Below are 17892 nucleotides of genomic sequence, written 5' to 3' on the forward strand. Positions count from 1 at the left end.
GACATGTCCAAACTCGTCTGACCCGCTTATACCGAGTGGGGATCCTTGATCCGCCCAAGAGCAACCACGAGTGAATGCAGCAGCGACAGCCACCCTCTTGTCTGCCGCCTGAGGCAGAAGATCCAGGCCCAGGCACTGGGGGAAAGGATTGCTCTGCTCCAAAGAGAAAAGTAAATTGACATCAGATCATTTTCCAACAGCTTTTCCCACTTCTTAACATTTGCCACATGGCATTCTACCTTCCAGTTTCCAAAAGGACAGGAGCGTTAATAATATAAGAGAAAGAAATAAAATTAGCTGGAATCAAGAACTTAATTATTTTCAAGCATGAGACTTATGGCTGGGCCTCAAGTATGGATTTTACCCAAATGATGTTCTCGAGATACCAGGGAAACCAGATCTGCAGAGATACAGTGATGTTGCAATAAATCGAGTTAAAGTTATTAACTAAGTTTGGTCAAATGTTGGATTTTTTTTTAACTTGTCTTGCTCTAGTTTTTACTTACTTTTAGAAGTTCTTAATATAGGATATGTAGTACCTTCTCTCTCGATTACCTACTTCCCATTCACATTTCTGGTAAATTCCACCTTCCATGTGTTACATATATTACATTTGTTACACATATTACAGGATTAAAGGTCCTTTCCTACACATCCTCTCAAGTAATAAGTGTTTAGGAGCTTCAAGGCCCCAGTTCATTCTCAACTCAGGCTTCAATTCACACATTTCCAACTCAACCCGGGGTAGGTGGGAGCCAAAAATGACTTTTAGAGAACGGCAAATTGGCCTACCCTGGTGTGTTTGAATCCAGGCATCACACCAAGAAAATGATTCCTCTGCTTAGTTCTAGCACCAGCTGAGGAGCGGGAAGAGCAGCTGAGTAACTTTCTGCATAAATCAGGCCTTTTGCATCTTTACTTTCTTCAGTGTTATAAATATTTGAACTATATTAATGATTTGATACCAATTCCAGTGTGTTTGGGGGGGGGGGATAGAGGGATTCCCCACACCACCAAGCAATTGACTCAATTTTTTTTTTTTTAAGATTTTACTTATTTGAGAGTGAGTGAGAGAGAGCACGAGAGGGGGGAGGGTTAGAGGGAGAAGCAGACTCCCCCACTGAGCAGAGAGCCCAATGCAGGAGGCTCAATCCCAGGACCCTGGGATCTTGACCTGAGCCAAAGGCAGATGCTTAACCAACTGACACCCCAGGCGCCCCGCAATTAACTCAATTCTGATGCTATCTACCCAGAGACAGCCAGATTCCACAGGGAAAGGGCTCGGTCCCACAAGACTGACCCCACTTCATGTGACAGTTTCGAGCCCAGGCTGTTACCTGTGTTTCTGACCAGACTGGCTACAAATCAGAGGTTCCCCAACACCCTCCTTGGGTTTAATTAATTTGCTAGAGCAGCTCACAGAACTCGGAGAACCCATAAACTCACTAGATAGCCAGTTTCTAACAAAAGATATTAAGGGATATGAATCAGCAGCCAGATAAAGTGATCGGTACATAGAGCCAGGGATGTAGGAAGGGGCCCGCAGCCTCCCTGCCCTCCCCCGGCACGCCGCTCTCCCTGCGCCGCCCTGGGTGCGCCAACCCCGGAGGGTCTCCGGACCCCATCCTTTGTGCTTTTATGGAGGCTTCATCACAAAGCCATGATTAACTCATTCGCCATGGTGACTGGCTCAGCCTCCAGCCCCTCTCCCCTCCCTGGAAATCAAGAGATGGAACTGAAAGTTCCATTCACCTAAGCACACGGTTAGTCCCTATTCTTAGGTGACCGAGGGGCTTTCCAAAAGTCACCTCAATAACCTAACAAACGACACTTTTAGGACACTTATCACGTAGGAAATTCCAAGAATTTTAGGACTTCTATGCCAGAAACTGGACGAACAACCAAATACATATTTCTTATTATAAACCACAATACCACAATATGCAAGGTCCTTCTGCTCTTATTATTTCAGTCAGAGTCACATCTGCAGGGCACACTGTGCTCCTTTCCACACCACCATCCAAACAACAGACTTCAGGAGTTTGGCCCAGGAATATAAAGAGATAAACGGCTGCTGAACACTGTAATGAGGATAAATCTAAATGAATACTGTATAAAATAATAAAGTCTTATGAGGTTAAATAAAAATATAATTAAAATATATGTTAAAAATAACATGTTAACGTATATTAGGAAAAATAGATTAACTTTAGAATTTGATGCCTAGGGGCGCCTGGGTGGCACAGGGGTTAAGCGTCTGCCTTCGGCTCAGGGCGTGATCCCAGCGTTATGGGATCGAGCCCCACATCAGGCTCCTCTGCTATGAGCCTGCTTCTTCCTCTCCCACTCCTCCTGCTTGTGTTCCCTCTCTCGCCGGCTGTCTCTATCTCTGTCAAATAAATAAATAAAATCTTTAAAAAAAAAAAAAAAAAGAATTTGATGCCTAATATACGAATATTGTAATTTCTATAGAAACCCCTAAAAGAACAGAAACAGACTGTAACATCCAAACAGAAGTGAAAAAAATGGGACGATGAAAAAATATTTAACCCAAGATGAGGCAAAAAAATAGAGAGAGGGGGAAAGAGAAACCAAACAGAGCTGGCAGGTCAAAAAGAAAGCACAAAATAAAATGACAGATAGGAATCTAAGATATGTTTTTAAATGTAAATTAACTAAATGCTCTATTTGAAAGACAAACATTTCAAACTGGGTTTTTAAAACTCCAATAATATGCTGTTTGCAAGAGTTTAAATCTAAAAAAAGAAAGGCTGAAAATCAAAAAATGAAAAATATGTATCATGCAAATATTAACCAGAAGAAAGTTGGTGTGACTATATTACTAGGTGACAAGCTGAATTTTATTTCGTTTTTTAAAGGTTTATTTATTTATTTTTATTTTATTTATTTATTTATTTTATGGAGGGAGGGAGGGAAGGGGCAAGGGAGAAGGAGAGAGAGTCCCCAAGCCGACTCCCTGCTAAGCACACAGCCTGATGTGGGTGGGGCTCGATCTCATGACCCTGAGATCAGGACCTGAGCTGAAACCAACAGTTGGCCACTTAACCAACTGGGCCACCCAGGCACCCTGACAAGCTGAATTTTAAAGTAAAAGTTTACAACTAGAGGATGAAGGGGGTTCTTTAATAAGAAAAATGTTCATCAACAACAGCTTTAAACACGCATACATCTCATTATAACATCAAAATATGTAGAGCAAATATATGAGAAGAAATCTATAAAGTTGCATGAGAAGAGATGAGAGGATTCCACCACAGCAAATGTTAACACGCCTCTCAGAACTGAATGTATGAGCAAACAAAACAACCAATGAGGGTACAGAAGATCTGACCCACACAACTGACCATCGACCCTAACGGGCCCACTGAATAGCATTCCAGCAACAGCATAATACATTCACTAAATTCAAGCACACACAGAACACCTGGAAAAAACTGACCATATACCAGACTAAAAGCAAGTATTTGAGAGATTAAAATAATTCAGAGCATGTTCTCTGACCATGTTAGATACCAGTAACAAAATGGTAACTAGAATGATATGTTTGAAAATTAAGAAACAGTCTAAGTAGCCCATGAGTCAAAGAACTCGCAATAGAAATTAGAATATATCTTGCACTGAGTAACCCAAATACTACACATCACAACATAAAGCAATTTGTAGAGGGAAATTTAAAGCCTAAAAATGCCGGATTGAATTTCTCCTAGGAAGGCAACATAACCCACTTCATTAACAGATTAAAGGAGGAAAATAATGTGATGTCAGTAGAAGCTTTTGATAAAACCTAAGCAGCCATACAGGATCGAAAGACAAACTCTTAGCAAACTAAGAATAGGGAAAAACAAAAAACTTCCTTAACCTGATAAAGGGTGTCTACAAAAATCTACAGCAAATATAATACCTAATGGTAAAATGTTGAAAGTCTTCCTTTGAGATTAGAAGCACGAACAAGGAAGTTCCCATTACCGTTTCTATTCAAATTGTACTGGACGTCCTGGGCAGCCAAGTAAGGCAAAAAAAAAAAAAAAAATTTTTTTTTTTAATGTGTAAGGATTAGTAGGGAAGAAACAAACCCAGTATTATTCACAGGCAACATAATAGTGCACATAGAAAATATCCACTAGAAATAAGTGAATTTAGCAAAGTCATAGCAAAACAAAGTCAACATACAGAATTTCATTTTATTTTCTATACCATCCAAAAAAAAAAGAGCTGGAAAATGTAAGTTTAATTTTTTATTTTTTTGTAAATTTTTTAAAAGTGACATTGATAAGAACAAAAATTATCAAGTACCTAGAAATAAATACAACAAAAGATGTGCACGTTCTCAGAATCTGTTTCCTTGTGGCTGCTGTAATTAAATTTACCACAAATTCGGTGATTTAAAACAACGGAGATTTATTCTCTTACAGTGCTGGAGGCCAAGTGTCCAAAACCGGTATCACGGAGTTGAAATCAAGGTGTTGGTAGGGCCATACTCCCACTGGAGACTCCAGGGAAAAATCCATTTCTTGCCTCTTCAGCTTCTGGTGGCTGCACCATTCCCAAATCGGCCTCTGGTCAAAATGCTGGACAGCTTCTTGTGCATCAAATCTCTCTCCTACTTAGCATAGTCGTCTTTATAAATTTGATTCTGTCATTTGTCATTTTGTTTTTCTCACTTAGGATAGCATGTTTGTGATTTTGGATTTTGAGCTTGTTTCTTGGAATACTGTGGGAAGGCTTTGAGGCTTACACTGAAAGTTCATTGTTCCAGAAAAGATTCAGGTTTGCTTCTCCTAGGTGCCTGAGGGCTCCATCAATTCGGGGTCACTGTGAACGACCTCTCAGATTGAGGTTTTTTAGGACAAACGGGAAGGGCCAACAGTGACACAAAACCTGCATGGGGTCTAGCTGTGGTAAGGAATTCCCGTGGGAGACTCATCCCCCATCCACCACAACCGAGGCTGAGGCCCGCCTTTTCCCTGGTCGTAACCCTCTCTGACAGACTTCCTGGGTTACTCTTTGCCAAGAATGCTTTCCATTTTGCTGACTTCCCCCCTTTCTCCAGACTGTGGCTTTGCCTCGGGCCCCCACGCACAGCCCATTAGCATTGAAAAGATCTAGCCTCCCGGAGATCAACAGACACCCCCCCCCCCCCCAGGGTTGCCATCAGCGTCAGTACTCCACGAAATGCTTTCTTACTTTTTGCTTTGGAGAATTTTTTTTTCCTTGAGTTTTCTTTTGCCTTTTCTATCCAGCATTAATTTTTCTATCTCGGGAATTTCCTCATGTTATCTCGTCTTCAATATTGCCAGAAACTCCTGCTGCCACCTTTCTACCCAAATGGGCCCCTAATTTAGGTCCGAGAATGGAGAACGGAGGAGGGGTCCCAACCTAGCTAAAAGAGAGAGAAGCAGAAAGTTCTGGCCAAGAGCCACAACTACCTGGGTGCTTGCTGAGGGAAAGGGAACACAACATGGGTAACGGAAGAGAAAATGTACAAATCTGTGTGTGTGTATTGCACAGATCTACAGAAACTATGTACTCAACCAGCTGTACACATGAGGGCTTAGTAGTAACGCATGTTGTCTTTCCTTGATATATATACATTTATATAATTAATCAACCTTCCCCCCTTCTAATTACTCTTAGGACCATATGACCTCTTTTCAAGAAAGACTTTGAGAGAGAGAGCACTAGCAGGGGGAGGAAGTAGCAGGCTCCCCGCTGAGCAGGGAGCCCGATGCAGGGCTCCATCCCAGGACCCTGGGATCACGACCTGAGCCTAAGGCAGACGCGTAACTGACTGAGCCACCCAGGCGCCCCAGACTGTATGACTTTTATATCAAGGGGGATTATGACTAAGGGAGAGAAATGAACATCACATAGGGAGAATTTGTGAAATGAATCTTCTCTTCTTGGGAAGAGGGTGTGTCTTTGTTACAACAGGGATAGCTGCAGCATCAAGCAGAACCACCATATTCCTCTTGCTCTTCTGTGGAAATTTAAATATGGATACAAGGGTTGAGTAGAGATGCCAGGTAATCCAGAGGGTGAACTGCACTGACAATATCTAAGTTCCCCCTTCTACTGGATACTTATCCACAGAGATCCAAACAGATTTCACCAGTGACAGCCACTTTTACAGAATTTGGGAAAGAGAAGTAGAAATAAGTACTCTGCGGTGGTAAACCGCAGACAGGTTAATGGGCCTCAGGCAGCTGCTGTGGGATTCGCCAACAGCTTCCACGCGTCTTTCTGGCAGTGACCCACCCTGGTGCTACAGCAGCCGAGACCCTCAACAGTAGTGGCTCCTTGCAATTCCTACACTGGCGGATGGCACAGTGGCCTCCCTCCCCTGCCTTTCCCGAGGCCTCCTAATGGCTGTGTAAGCCCAATTCCCCATGTTAAATCCTTCCTTACTAGAAATGCCAGTCGGTAGTGATTTATGATTTCCTGATCAAACTCTAACTCAGCAAGTAAAGGCACTGAAAGAAAAAATAAATAATACTATTTAGAGTGTAACTTAAGGTCAGCAAGCATTTTATTAAGCAAGTACTACAGCAAAGTCATTGTGCTTAGACAATGAGAAATATATGTATCATTTAAGCAGAACCCATCTGTCCACAAATCCTTCTCATATTATCTATGGACCTAGAGTACCCAGGATACAGGGCAGTGCAAGGGAAGAAGGGAAAAGTAAGAATTGACTGTTACATTTTGTGAAGGGTTGTCCGTTTAAATAATGACCCAAGTTTTGAGGCATCCTATTTGGGCCTCATTTAAAAAATAACCTAAGGGGCACCTGGCTGGCTCCGTTGGTGGAGCATGAGACTCTTGATCTCAGAGTCATGGGTTCAAGACCCATATGGGATGCAGAGATTACTTAAAATCTTTAAAAATAAATTAATTAAATTAAAAATAACTTAAAAATCAGCCTTATCTTCTGATAGGATTATCAACATTCTCAGAGCTGCCCTTCCCTGGTTTCATCATATTGAGCCCAAAGGAACAGAGGACCATTAACATAGATAGGAATGTCACCCTTCAAGAAGGCCAAGTTGAGGAGACCAATGTGTCTAGAGTCAGCTAGCTTTTTTCTTTCTGGGGAACTCCAGATTCTGTCCCCTTCACTCCTGGAACCAGGCACTCACGAGACAAATATGTCTCTGCTGAGAAAATAACTCAAAGCACTTAAGTTATTAATGTTGTGTCAGTAAAGTCAATTCTGCTTTCAGAGGCCACTTCACTTAAAACATTAAAAAAAAAAACCCAAAACAACAAAAAATACAAAAACCCTACACATTAAGAAGTTTTAAAGTTAATTTGTTTCTTTCAAACAAAGAAATACTTTGAACTTTAATAACAACACATGGGTCCAAGTTAATAACCAGAACATGAGATAAAAATCTTATAAGGATTTCCCACAGTTCCTAGGTTTCTACATAGCAGCAGTAAAAGTAAATTCAATATTGGGTTTACATTTTATTAAAGGATAAATACAAAATTAAGAAAGCAAGAGATAAAAGTCAAAGCAAGTATGCTCAATATTTCAAAACAACTCTCGTACAAAGCAAATGGGGGGGGGAGAAGCCCCCATGAATCAACCTGGCTACCTGCATTCGAATCTACCAGAAACTTGAATTTACTATTTCCCTTCCCTGGGAACCACAAGCCTTCATTGTCTCAGATGTTCTCCATCCCATTAGAGGAACTGTTTGAAGACCAGGCTCTCTAACAAGTCCATCTCACATTGAACTTGCCACAGAACATCTATGACTGAGGATGCCACACTGGCATCAGTGAGGACAACATGAGGACAAGAGTGTCACCTGTAAGGGGCTGCTGGCAGAAACAAACTGTAGTGACCCTGGTACATGTGGACCTTTGTGGCCTGGATGTTGTAGGACAACCTAAAATGAATGGACAGCCACCTGTGAGTCCCCAAATGAAGAATGTATTAGCTAAGAACCATGGGGTCATTTGCCCTTTAGGTAGAATGAATCTAGAATTCTCAATGAGTATCTCCTTCTAAGACCTCACCGTATTTACCTCCACCTCAGAACACATAAAGCTGAGTGACAGAGGCAAAAATGAACTCCTAAAGACCCCCGAGGGTGTGCAACAGCTGTGAGTTCCAGGACACACCTTATTATAGGCTCTGGTTTTTAAATTGTTGGATGCTTCTAAATTACTCAGTATATTATAGAAATTAAAAGCATAGGAAAACATGCCAAGAGCTTCATCCTAATAGGTATAAACAGTCTTTTTAATCTTATACAAACAGAGGTAGACTGATAAGTGAGTGGAAGGAAAGAATTGTAACTCTATCCAAAAAGCATTTCTCTAATTGTTTACAAGCTCCATTTTTTATTCCATATTTTCAACTGTACATCCATACTTCATTTTCAAAAATCTCTTGAATTATGAAAAGGAAAATACGGCTACATAACAGCATTAGGAGAAATACATATGAGAAAACACATACGTGAACATTGGGATTTAAGCTAATAAATCATGTTAAAGTTCAAAAACGTGGCCTTTCAATCTCGGAAATAATCTCTTGTACACATGCTAACCAAAAAGAGAATAATGAATTTATCTTATTACACACATACTTCCAGGGAAAGGATCAGCTGGTTAAATAACCTGTAACCTGGCAACCTGTCTGCATATTATTACAAGATTAGTTTATAGCTCCAGGACGTTTAAGCTAATAAAGTTCCTACATCATTTTTTTTCCTACATCATTTTGTAAAATGGAGAACTATTTACCTTCAGATTAATGAGAGAAACTTAACCCTTACTTCTTTTCCTCATCCAAAAAAGTCAAAGAACTTCTTTTTCTTAAATGCCACTCCAATGAAAAACAGGCCTCTAAATTTTTAGGGAAATTATTTCTTGGCCTCCAGTAAGTACTCAGTAAACACTTCTGGCCAATTGAGGAGAATTTAAAGATAACTGTTTAATAAAAGTAAAGCTGGATTTTTTGCCAAAATGTGGCCCATGGAAAAAACGATCCATGCTGTGTGGCAGCCCCAGGCTTCGCTGCAGAGCAACACAGAGATGAGAGACTGGGCTCAGTTCTACAGGAAGGCGAAACAGCACAGCTATTCATTCCAACTACCCTGGCATAACTGTCTCCTGCAGAACACAGCGAGTGCTGTAAGCACTAGGGATAGAGATTTTCGCTTGCTGTTTATAAAAGGACCCTGTAAAAGGAATCTTTGTTCTATTATTAACAGACTGCCAGATACTACAGAAACTTCAGAGTACATGCTGTCTTGCTACTCACCCATCTTAAATATCCTTCTTTTGCAACTATCAATTCACTTATGCAAAGCTGTTGATCACTGTATACACTAGAAACTTGCTAGAAACAACACATTCTCACAAAAAAATTGTAAAAGACTTGAGAAGGTATAATATCTATGGAGCATGACATCAGAAAAAGTAGAGCCTTTGTTTTATCTAATGATCCTTTCTAAAAAATTGGCAAATTAGAGTGGAGACATAAACTTTTGATTATATTTATCCAATCATCTCTTCTTTTAAGAAACAATAGTAATGAATTAACTTCTAGCATCAGAAAAGTTTACTAACAACTGAACACTGGCTACATTCTTAGTGCAATATAATCTTTAACACATCTACAAACATGTACACACTTCAAATATTGGCAAATTGCTTCAAAATGCAATTCTCAGTAAGTTTTGGTAATTTATTCACAGTTCAAGGTTTGAGTTATTGGACTTACAAGACGTGAGGGAGAAATGACCAAATGGCTCAGTAAACTACACATTTATCTTAAAGAAGAGAAAACGGAAACAAAGCAAAGATTCTAAAATCTCCAGCTCACAGGCAGTATAATTTAAACAAATACCAAAAGTTTAATTTAAGCAAAAAAAAAAAAAAAAAAAAGAAGAAGAAGAAGAAGGAGGAGGAGGAAAGAAAAGGAAAGAGAAAAGAAAAGAAAAAAAGACACAAAGAAATCAAACAAACAAAAAGTCAACCACAGAACATTTAAAAAGCTAACAGGATCATTTCTGGATTAATTCTGAGTACCATAAAAAAGGTAATTTGAGAATTACCTAAAACATTCTCATTAGCTATTATTTATGGTAGATTCCATAACGTTGATACCGAGCTATTACAGACTTAAAAGTTAATCTTCCTAGTCAACTACGATTTTCATTTTAACCGTGGAAATTATTGGTTCAAAGTGAATGTTATCAGTCCTATCGGTTGTCGTGTCATAGATCTGAATTTACGGTTAACCTCATCAAGCTAGGGAAATGCTGATATATTAATAATCCTTACATATTATGAGAAAAAACTGATGTGTTAATTCCTCTAAACTTGAGATTCTAACGCGAAGAACAAAGAAAGTAATCTGAAGTAAGTTTTCATGAAGAAGACACTCTATCTGGTAGCCTGGTAGATAAAACCCACTAAATATGCGGACATAAGGCTAAAATACCTTCCTTTACCTCGCCCTTCCATGTCTTTGGCCTTCACAAATTCCGTGTGAGCTAGGATTTCTTTGTCAACAAACACTTTTCAATGACATTGTGCTTTTTAGAAAAATCACTTAAGTTGTCACATATGATAGTTAACATTAGTCTTCCCCTTTTATTGCCAGAGTATATCCTAAGTTTTTAAACAGATAAAACACTGACTCCAAAGGACTTCTTAAAATGTTTGTTAAAGCAAACATTTCAGCTGGTCTTCCTTCTTTGAAGACATTATACATAAGGGCCAAATGAACATTGCCAAGGAGCTAAAAGACAAGGGCTCCTTTTCCTCCTGTCCTCATGACTGGCTTAGGCCGAGAGACGTGTATTCAGAAGGATAAGACGGCATCATCTTAGAAACAACTTTCCACAAAACCGAGAGAGAAAGTCTGTGTGAGCTCTCTTACCCCCCCCCACCTGCACACTGCCCTGTGTCCGCTCCCCTTGAGCAGTACCGATGCTTGCTTCTTTCTCCCTTGCGCACCCCACCTTTGCCGCTCCTCAGCACACCACGGATGTGCGGTCTACGCAGCCTGCGGTAACAGCTCAACTCTACAAAATGCATCTTCTACCTCTTTTGATCACTATACTCCCCTAAACTTGGACCATTATTTAACAACCCAGCTCACCCCCCTTTCCACTCCCTCACCCTGTGCCTTGCAATGATCTTAGTCTTCACCAGTGATAAGTCTGCCTGGGGACAAGCAGACTTTGCTTTCGACAAGATGTCCTTTCCGTTCCTGGCACAGTGACTTGCCCATAATAGGATGCTGACACAATTACAGCCCATTAAAAGCAGTGAATGTTAATTTTCCTCTTCCCATTCACTCCTATGGCACAGGGAACTTAAAAAAAAAGACAGAAAAGCCGGCTGACTGCAAAGTAACCATCATTTACTGGGCCATGTGTGAGATGCTACCCATGATCCCAGCCTAAAAAGGGCTCGTGGCTGAGTTACGGAACTCTAAGTTACATATGAGTGAATTTAAACTTTAAATGTACTACAAGAAAGAACTTTTTATATATAAAAAAATACCTTTCTTGCAAAATCAGATATTCGTATATGTTAATATTACATTGTTTTAACTGGGCATGCCACTTTTGAGTGATTTGCCTCATTACAGTATCTTTTTTGTGTTCGTAATTAATACATAAAAGCATTTAAAAAGCACTGCATTAAATAAAGTAGGAAGCAAGAAGGGACAAGAAGGAGAAACCATGTTTATTTGGAAAATATCACTTCTTTGTTCTTTAATATTGGTTTTTGATACCAGTTCAGAACTTATCCTAGCTTGAAGTGTGTGTGTGTGTGTGTGTGTGTGTGTGTGTGAGAGAGAGAGAGAGAGAGAGAGAAAGAGACAGACAGACATAGAGGAAGAGAAAAAGAGAAATTGAAAACTAATGACTGATTTCACATATTTGTTCACTTAGAATGCTGACTCAAACTTCAGACCATTAAGAAATACTACAAACCCATACAAATCACAGACATAAAATGCTAATTTAACATAAGAAATGACACCATACACATACTAAAACTAGCAGGCCTAAACAAAATAATCTCAGAAACAATTAAAATAGATAAATATAGCTATCATAGCTATATATATAATGTAAATAGTAACCTTATTTTACTTCTAAAAGCAACCAGGTTTCTAGTCTCCATCTAGTACAGTCCTTCCAAAGTACCTCAAAATATGCAAAATATTTTTCTAACCCTAGTACACAAGCAGAATTCTGTGTTCCCCTGCAGCAATAGCTATTAGAAAATCTTAACCTCACCAAGAAATTCAAACACAGAAAAAGAAAAAAGCCTGAATTTAAATAATTATGCTAAATATCTTACCTTCACAATTTAAAGGCAAAAACTTTAGAAACAGAAGGACTTCACCAAAACACAAACACACTGCCCTATAAACCCCCAAGATTTGGCCAAAAAGCCCCGTAAAGAAATTACTACTCACGACATGTGGGTGTCAAACTAATATTTTACTCTATTTTAATCTAAATTGTTAACTTCCGTTTCTGACGTAAGCCAGCTGAAGGCACCTTGATATCACTTTACTTATTGGTATCTTCTTCATTCCTAAATATATTTCAGGGGTAGAACACAGACAATAGAGAAATGCCTAGGGAACACTACTATATTTGAAGCAATCCTTCACGAGCATCAGTGTAAAGCATAGAGCCTTCTCTAAACCTAGCTCAGCACATACATTTACAGTCAATGATTAGTCAAAAGACTTGCTAATCTTCCAAACTACAAAGAACTTCCAACTGGCAGGATGGTACTAGCTTTATGCAACAAGGCAGGAAAGAGTTAAAATTCACTGCAGGAAATTTTTCCTCGGGACAAAAATTAGAGAATTCTGCATATATCAGTACTGACTCAATCTCAGACATTTGATAGCAACTTTGTGTGGTGATTTCAAAGAACAAGTCATTAAAAACACACACACACACACACAAAACAAAAAAACAAAAAAAAACTACAGATACAAGGAAATAAAAACCAGCTTTACAAGATGGAAAAACTAGGAGTAGGACACCCCACTTGGAGGTCTCCCATCTTTACATGAAAAATCATGTTGTCAGTTGTCCAAAGCAGCTCAAATTTAAAGTTTCTGCTATGAAATTGTACAAATACTTGCTGTTAAGAATGCAGAAAACCAATGTACTACCGTACTCTAGCTTCCTACGTTAACTCGACCTCCAGATAACAAGCAACAGGTCTGAGACACTCAGGATAACTTAACTTACATAGAAATCCCACCAAGAAAAGCTTTCAGTTTTTAAGTTCTACAGTTTGATTTAAAAACAAAACACAAATTTCAAAACAAATCACAGCATCTTCTCTTTATACGTAAACTTAACAAAAAATTAAATGTCCAAGCATTAGCATACATTGCCACTGGCTTTAGATATTCCAATTAAATGTACTACACTTTCTTTGGGCTGAATGAATAGAAGCACGGTAAAACAAAGGCCAGTTACTCTAAAAACACACAATCCTCCCAGATTGAAGTGAAGGGCCCAGAAATCCAACACCCAGCATCCTTTAAAGAAAATGAGAGCTAAATCTTTGTGATAACGATTCCAATATAAATTCCATTATTTAAACTCCCCACAAATTACTGGAAAAATATGAGGTAATTTCACAAAAATCACAAATTGAGTGGAATAATTATAACCGATATATAAATAAGGATTTACTAAAAAAAGGCTTCAAAGGGTGATATTTTAAATCAAGGTGTTAAATACAAAAGGTGTCTTGTGTTGCTCAATCGCCCAGAGCTGCAGATGCTCCTTATTCTACAGTTACAGATTTGGCAAGATTCCGGGGGAAATCAACCTGCAAAAGAAGCAATATTTGAAGGATTGTACAGACTGGGGGGAGAAGAGCAGTGACTCTAAAGCAAATTACTTTTGTGTATAAAACCCGAAAACAACATGTTCATCAACCACCCTAATTACAGACGATAAAAGAACTAAAATTAGAAAACAGTCAAATAATGTATCTTAAAAATCTTGAAGTGAGGAAAAAGAATTCTGAAGGAGCCGATTGAACACAGGAAATGCTTCTGCGGTCCGCTATAAAAGTGGCAGCCCAATCGGAGGTTAATGGGCCTCAGGCAGCTGCTGTGGGATTTGCCAACGGCTTCCACGCATCTTTCTGGCAGTGACCCACCCTGGTGCTACAGCAGCCGAGACCCCCAACAGTAGTGGCTCCTTGCAATTCCTACACTGGCGGATGGCACAGTGGCCTCCCTCCCCTGCCTTTCTCGAGGCCTCCTAATGGCTGTGTAAGCCCAATTCCCCATGTTAAATCCTTCCTTACTAGAAATGCCAGTCGGTAGTGATTTACGATTTGCAGGACGCTGGGCTGTCATGATGACTGGGAGACTGGGAATGCTAAGTCCTGCAATGTGTGGGGGCGTCCCAAACAAAGAACTGCCAGCTACCCTGAAGGAAACAGAAAACACATGGAGATTCCCCAAGGAGGTAATCTCCAATCACAGAGCTGGCTCCAAGGTTCCTTCAGGTTCTATGGGTAAGAAAAGGTTATGAGGCAGGTAACCTATGAATTGGGCCGTGCAAATATAACAGGTGACAGATAAATATCTGAAGGATTTCTCAAAGGCTACTGCTAAAAACTGAGAAGAAAAACTACGAATGAACCAGGTAAAAAGTGAGCTCCAGATTTCTCCAGGAGCGCATCGCTTACATCATAGCCTCTCAGCACAGCAAGGTGGAAAGCCAGCAGCTGTAAGGGGATCACACTGAGAATGCCTTGCAAGCAGTCCACTGAGTGGGGCACTTTGATTGTTCTGTTTGTGTTCTTAATGGTCTCGGTATCCTCCTTATCACAAATCACAACTGGGCGTCCCTGGGAAAGAAACACACACACACACACAATCAATCAATCAACGGTAAGCAAAGGCAGAGCTGTTGCACGTGAACGTGCAAATTCTGCACCGTACATATACATGTGGCCTCACCGACTCAGAATCCTACGTGGCAACTCTGATCTCACTTGCAGCCAAGGAAACAGAAACTTGGTGGGATTCCGTAATTTGTTTAAATTCACACAACTGAGAAATACCAAGCTCAGTTACCAGACAGTAATTAATATCTGTGGGGCTTTATTATATAAAAGCCAAATGATCTGACAAAAACTCAGTTAAGCATAGCATCTATATAAACATAAACTCCGTTTCTCCTGAAATATACTTTTAAGAATATTAACTTAAAAGGGAGCAGCATACACTAAGAGATAGGACAGGATCTGGAGACTAGGACCTCAATTTTGGTCTTGGTTCTGCTTATTATGAGATCTATGAGCTGGGTCCTGTCAAACCTCTTAAGTATCTCAGATTCTTTACACATCCACCTCAACATGTTTTGTAAGCCTCCTACTGGGCACTGGTCTATCACTTTAAAATGTCATAAAATTCAAATAAGCTTTAGTGAGCCCCCGGGCCCTCCCAGAAGCCCCTAACTTACCTGCCTGGCCACCACCTGCTGAAGAGCATTCTGGCACTTGGCGTAAGTGTGATCTCTCATGATAATCATGATGACAGGCATCAGCTTATCCACCAAAGCCAGAGGGCCATGTTTCAATTCACCAGCAAGGATGCCTTCAGAGTGCATGTAAGTGATTTCTTTGATTTTCTAACAGGAAAGAACTAGATTAGTCTTCGGTCTGTTACTCAAAAACCCATTCTTACGTAAATATCACATAAAACATCTGCTGTCTGAAGTTACTATTTATCCAAAAGTATAAAAGGACCTCTGACCTGTAAATATAGGTTAACAGATGGTTATTTCTAAACTATCAACAAGTAACTGGAAGTTTGTTTCTTAAGCAACTAGAAGTTTTAAAACCACAAAAACTTTTTGAAGATTTCAGATGATCATGAATATATTCCTGTTACTCTGTAACTGTTCTTTTACTTGCCTCATGTTTACTTCAATGAAATCTCACACCTAGAGAACTTAATCTTTTATTTATTCACATTTGGACAACAAATTAACCCATGTAACTTGCTAAATCCAAATCACAGTGGTAAAATGTACTTTTCTTGATATTCACTTTTGAATGAAGTATTGTGTTGCCCTTTCTCAAGATAACCAGAGTGCATAAATATGTAGTCCCACGTATCTCATTCAATCTAAAAGTATGACTACGTACCAGGTCCTTCAGTGCACAGACTGCGATTCGAAGGGAGAAGACTTACCAGTGCCCCTTCAAGACAAGTAGCATAATGATAGCCACGGCCCATTATCAAGACTGACTTCTGATGATAAAGTTCTGTTGCCAGTTTCTGAATTTCATCATCCATGCTCAGGACTTCCTTAATCAAATCTGTTAAGAAGTAATATTAACAAAGCCTATGAGAAAAGGGCAATAAACTGAACCGAAATAATAACAATAACATATTGGTAGCAACCAACAAAAGACCAGTGTTTCTATTCTGTGATATCAGTGATGAGGGACTTTTAAATACACAGGTGCCAAAGAAGAAAGATCTTTTTGACTAAATAGCTACAAGCCACAGCTTCAAGGACAAGAAGAGACTTCACCCGTTAGCTACTCCCTCAGCAACAAATCTCTACTGTGTGAGATCTTCGTACCAGGCAGCCGCTTCAATCCAAGCATGATCTCTTTGCGTCTCTCCTGCATGGAGATCCTGTCATCACACATCATGAGGGCAAACATGACGAGGGATACAAACTGGCTGGTGTAAGCCTGGAACACCAAGAAAAGCAGCATTAGCTGCAGCTGCATTATAAGAACTCGGAATTTTTACTTTAAAAAAAGATGAAAATAAAGAATTCCCTCCCATTGGTTTTATAAATACATAGTGTCCATTTAAAAAAAAAAACAACAACAACAGCGTTAGTTAACACAAAACTGATCCAGTACTCGGAAAATCTATCACTCCTCTCCTTTTCTGAACTTGAACAATGACTTAACCTTTATTTCCAAATACAACACAGAAGTCCCTTATAAGGCACCAGATGCTTACCAAATCCCTACCGCCCTCGGAAAGGAACAGAAATGTGCACAGGAAGGTGAGCAGAGCGTACATCTGCACGGGCATAACCAGACTAGGTTTTTTATATAAGTCGAAAGCCAAGCAGCGGAGGACTTTCCCTGAGGTACTTGCACTGGTTTTGTTGGTTTTTTTTAAAAAAATTGTTCTTTGACTTTTTTTCCATCTTTGCCTATTGCTTTTTCCTCACTCCCACCTTTGTTTTTTGTTTTGTTTTGTTTTCCAGTTTGGCTTAAAAAAATTCTTTTTAACCTCAATTGTAGAGAAGTGGGTAGAAATAAGAATATCATCATTCTTAGGAATAATTACATTTTAATAACACGGTATTAATAACATTTGTGAATACTGCCTCCTCATCTTTACTGCCTTTCTTCTTTCTTTAAATGGCTAAGAAAATTAATTGGTAGGCATAATTTTATAACTTGCTCTTATTCTTAATTTAATCGCAAGCACCTTCCCAAGGAAGAGTGCCTTGTTTCTTGTTTATTAGTGTGTGGTGTGCAGTTTTGAAACCAGAGCAGTTTTTCATCTCTGTAGGTGTCAGATGGCACATCTGGTAAAGTACATTTACAGGATTCTCGCGAGAATTAAATGACACGATGTAAAGCACTTAGCATAATGCCTGACATGCAGGCTCAAAACAAACTTTCAGTGATAAAAGCTTGAACTAAGAGACATTTATTTTCCTAGGCTAGAGAACGGTGACTGTTTTAAAATGTGCAGTCACCTACCAAGACTATTTTCATTCCCATTAGCTGTATGAGAACGTGAGAGAGGAGTGTTTTGCCACATTCTCTGCAATACTGAAAATTATCTTT

At 39.5% G+C, this 17892-nt stretch overlaps 1 protein-coding gene across 2 annotated transcripts in view; it reads right to left on the reverse strand.

Moving 5' to 3' along the window:
* Positions 1-7475: 7475 nt before the first annotated feature.
* GFPT1 (glutamine--fructose-6-phosphate transaminase 1) overlaps positions 7476-17892 on the reverse strand; it is a 56209-nt gene continuing 45792 nt past the window's right edge. For both annotated transcript variants that reach the window (XM_026484129.4, XM_044377543.3), the window contains 5 exons: positions 16653-16767; positions 16256-16383; positions 15522-15689; positions 14743-14904; positions 7476-13869 (listed from right to left, as the gene is read on the reverse strand). In XM_026484129.4, coding sequence (XP_026339914.1) covers positions 13825-13869; positions 14743-14904; positions 15522-15689; positions 16256-16383; positions 16653-16767 — 618 coding nt within the window. In that variant the 3' untranslated portion in view covers positions 7476-13824. The remainder of the gene's footprint in view (positions 13870-14742; positions 14905-15521; positions 15690-16255; positions 16384-16652; positions 16768-17892) is intronic.

Source organism: Ursus arctos, unplaced genomic scaffold, assembly GCF_023065955.2.
Source record: "Ursus arctos isolate Adak ecotype North America unplaced genomic scaffold, UrsArc2.0 scaffold_8, whole genome shotgun sequence".
Classification (NCBI taxonomy): Eukaryota; Metazoa; Chordata; class Mammalia; order Carnivora; family Ursidae; genus Ursus; species Ursus arctos.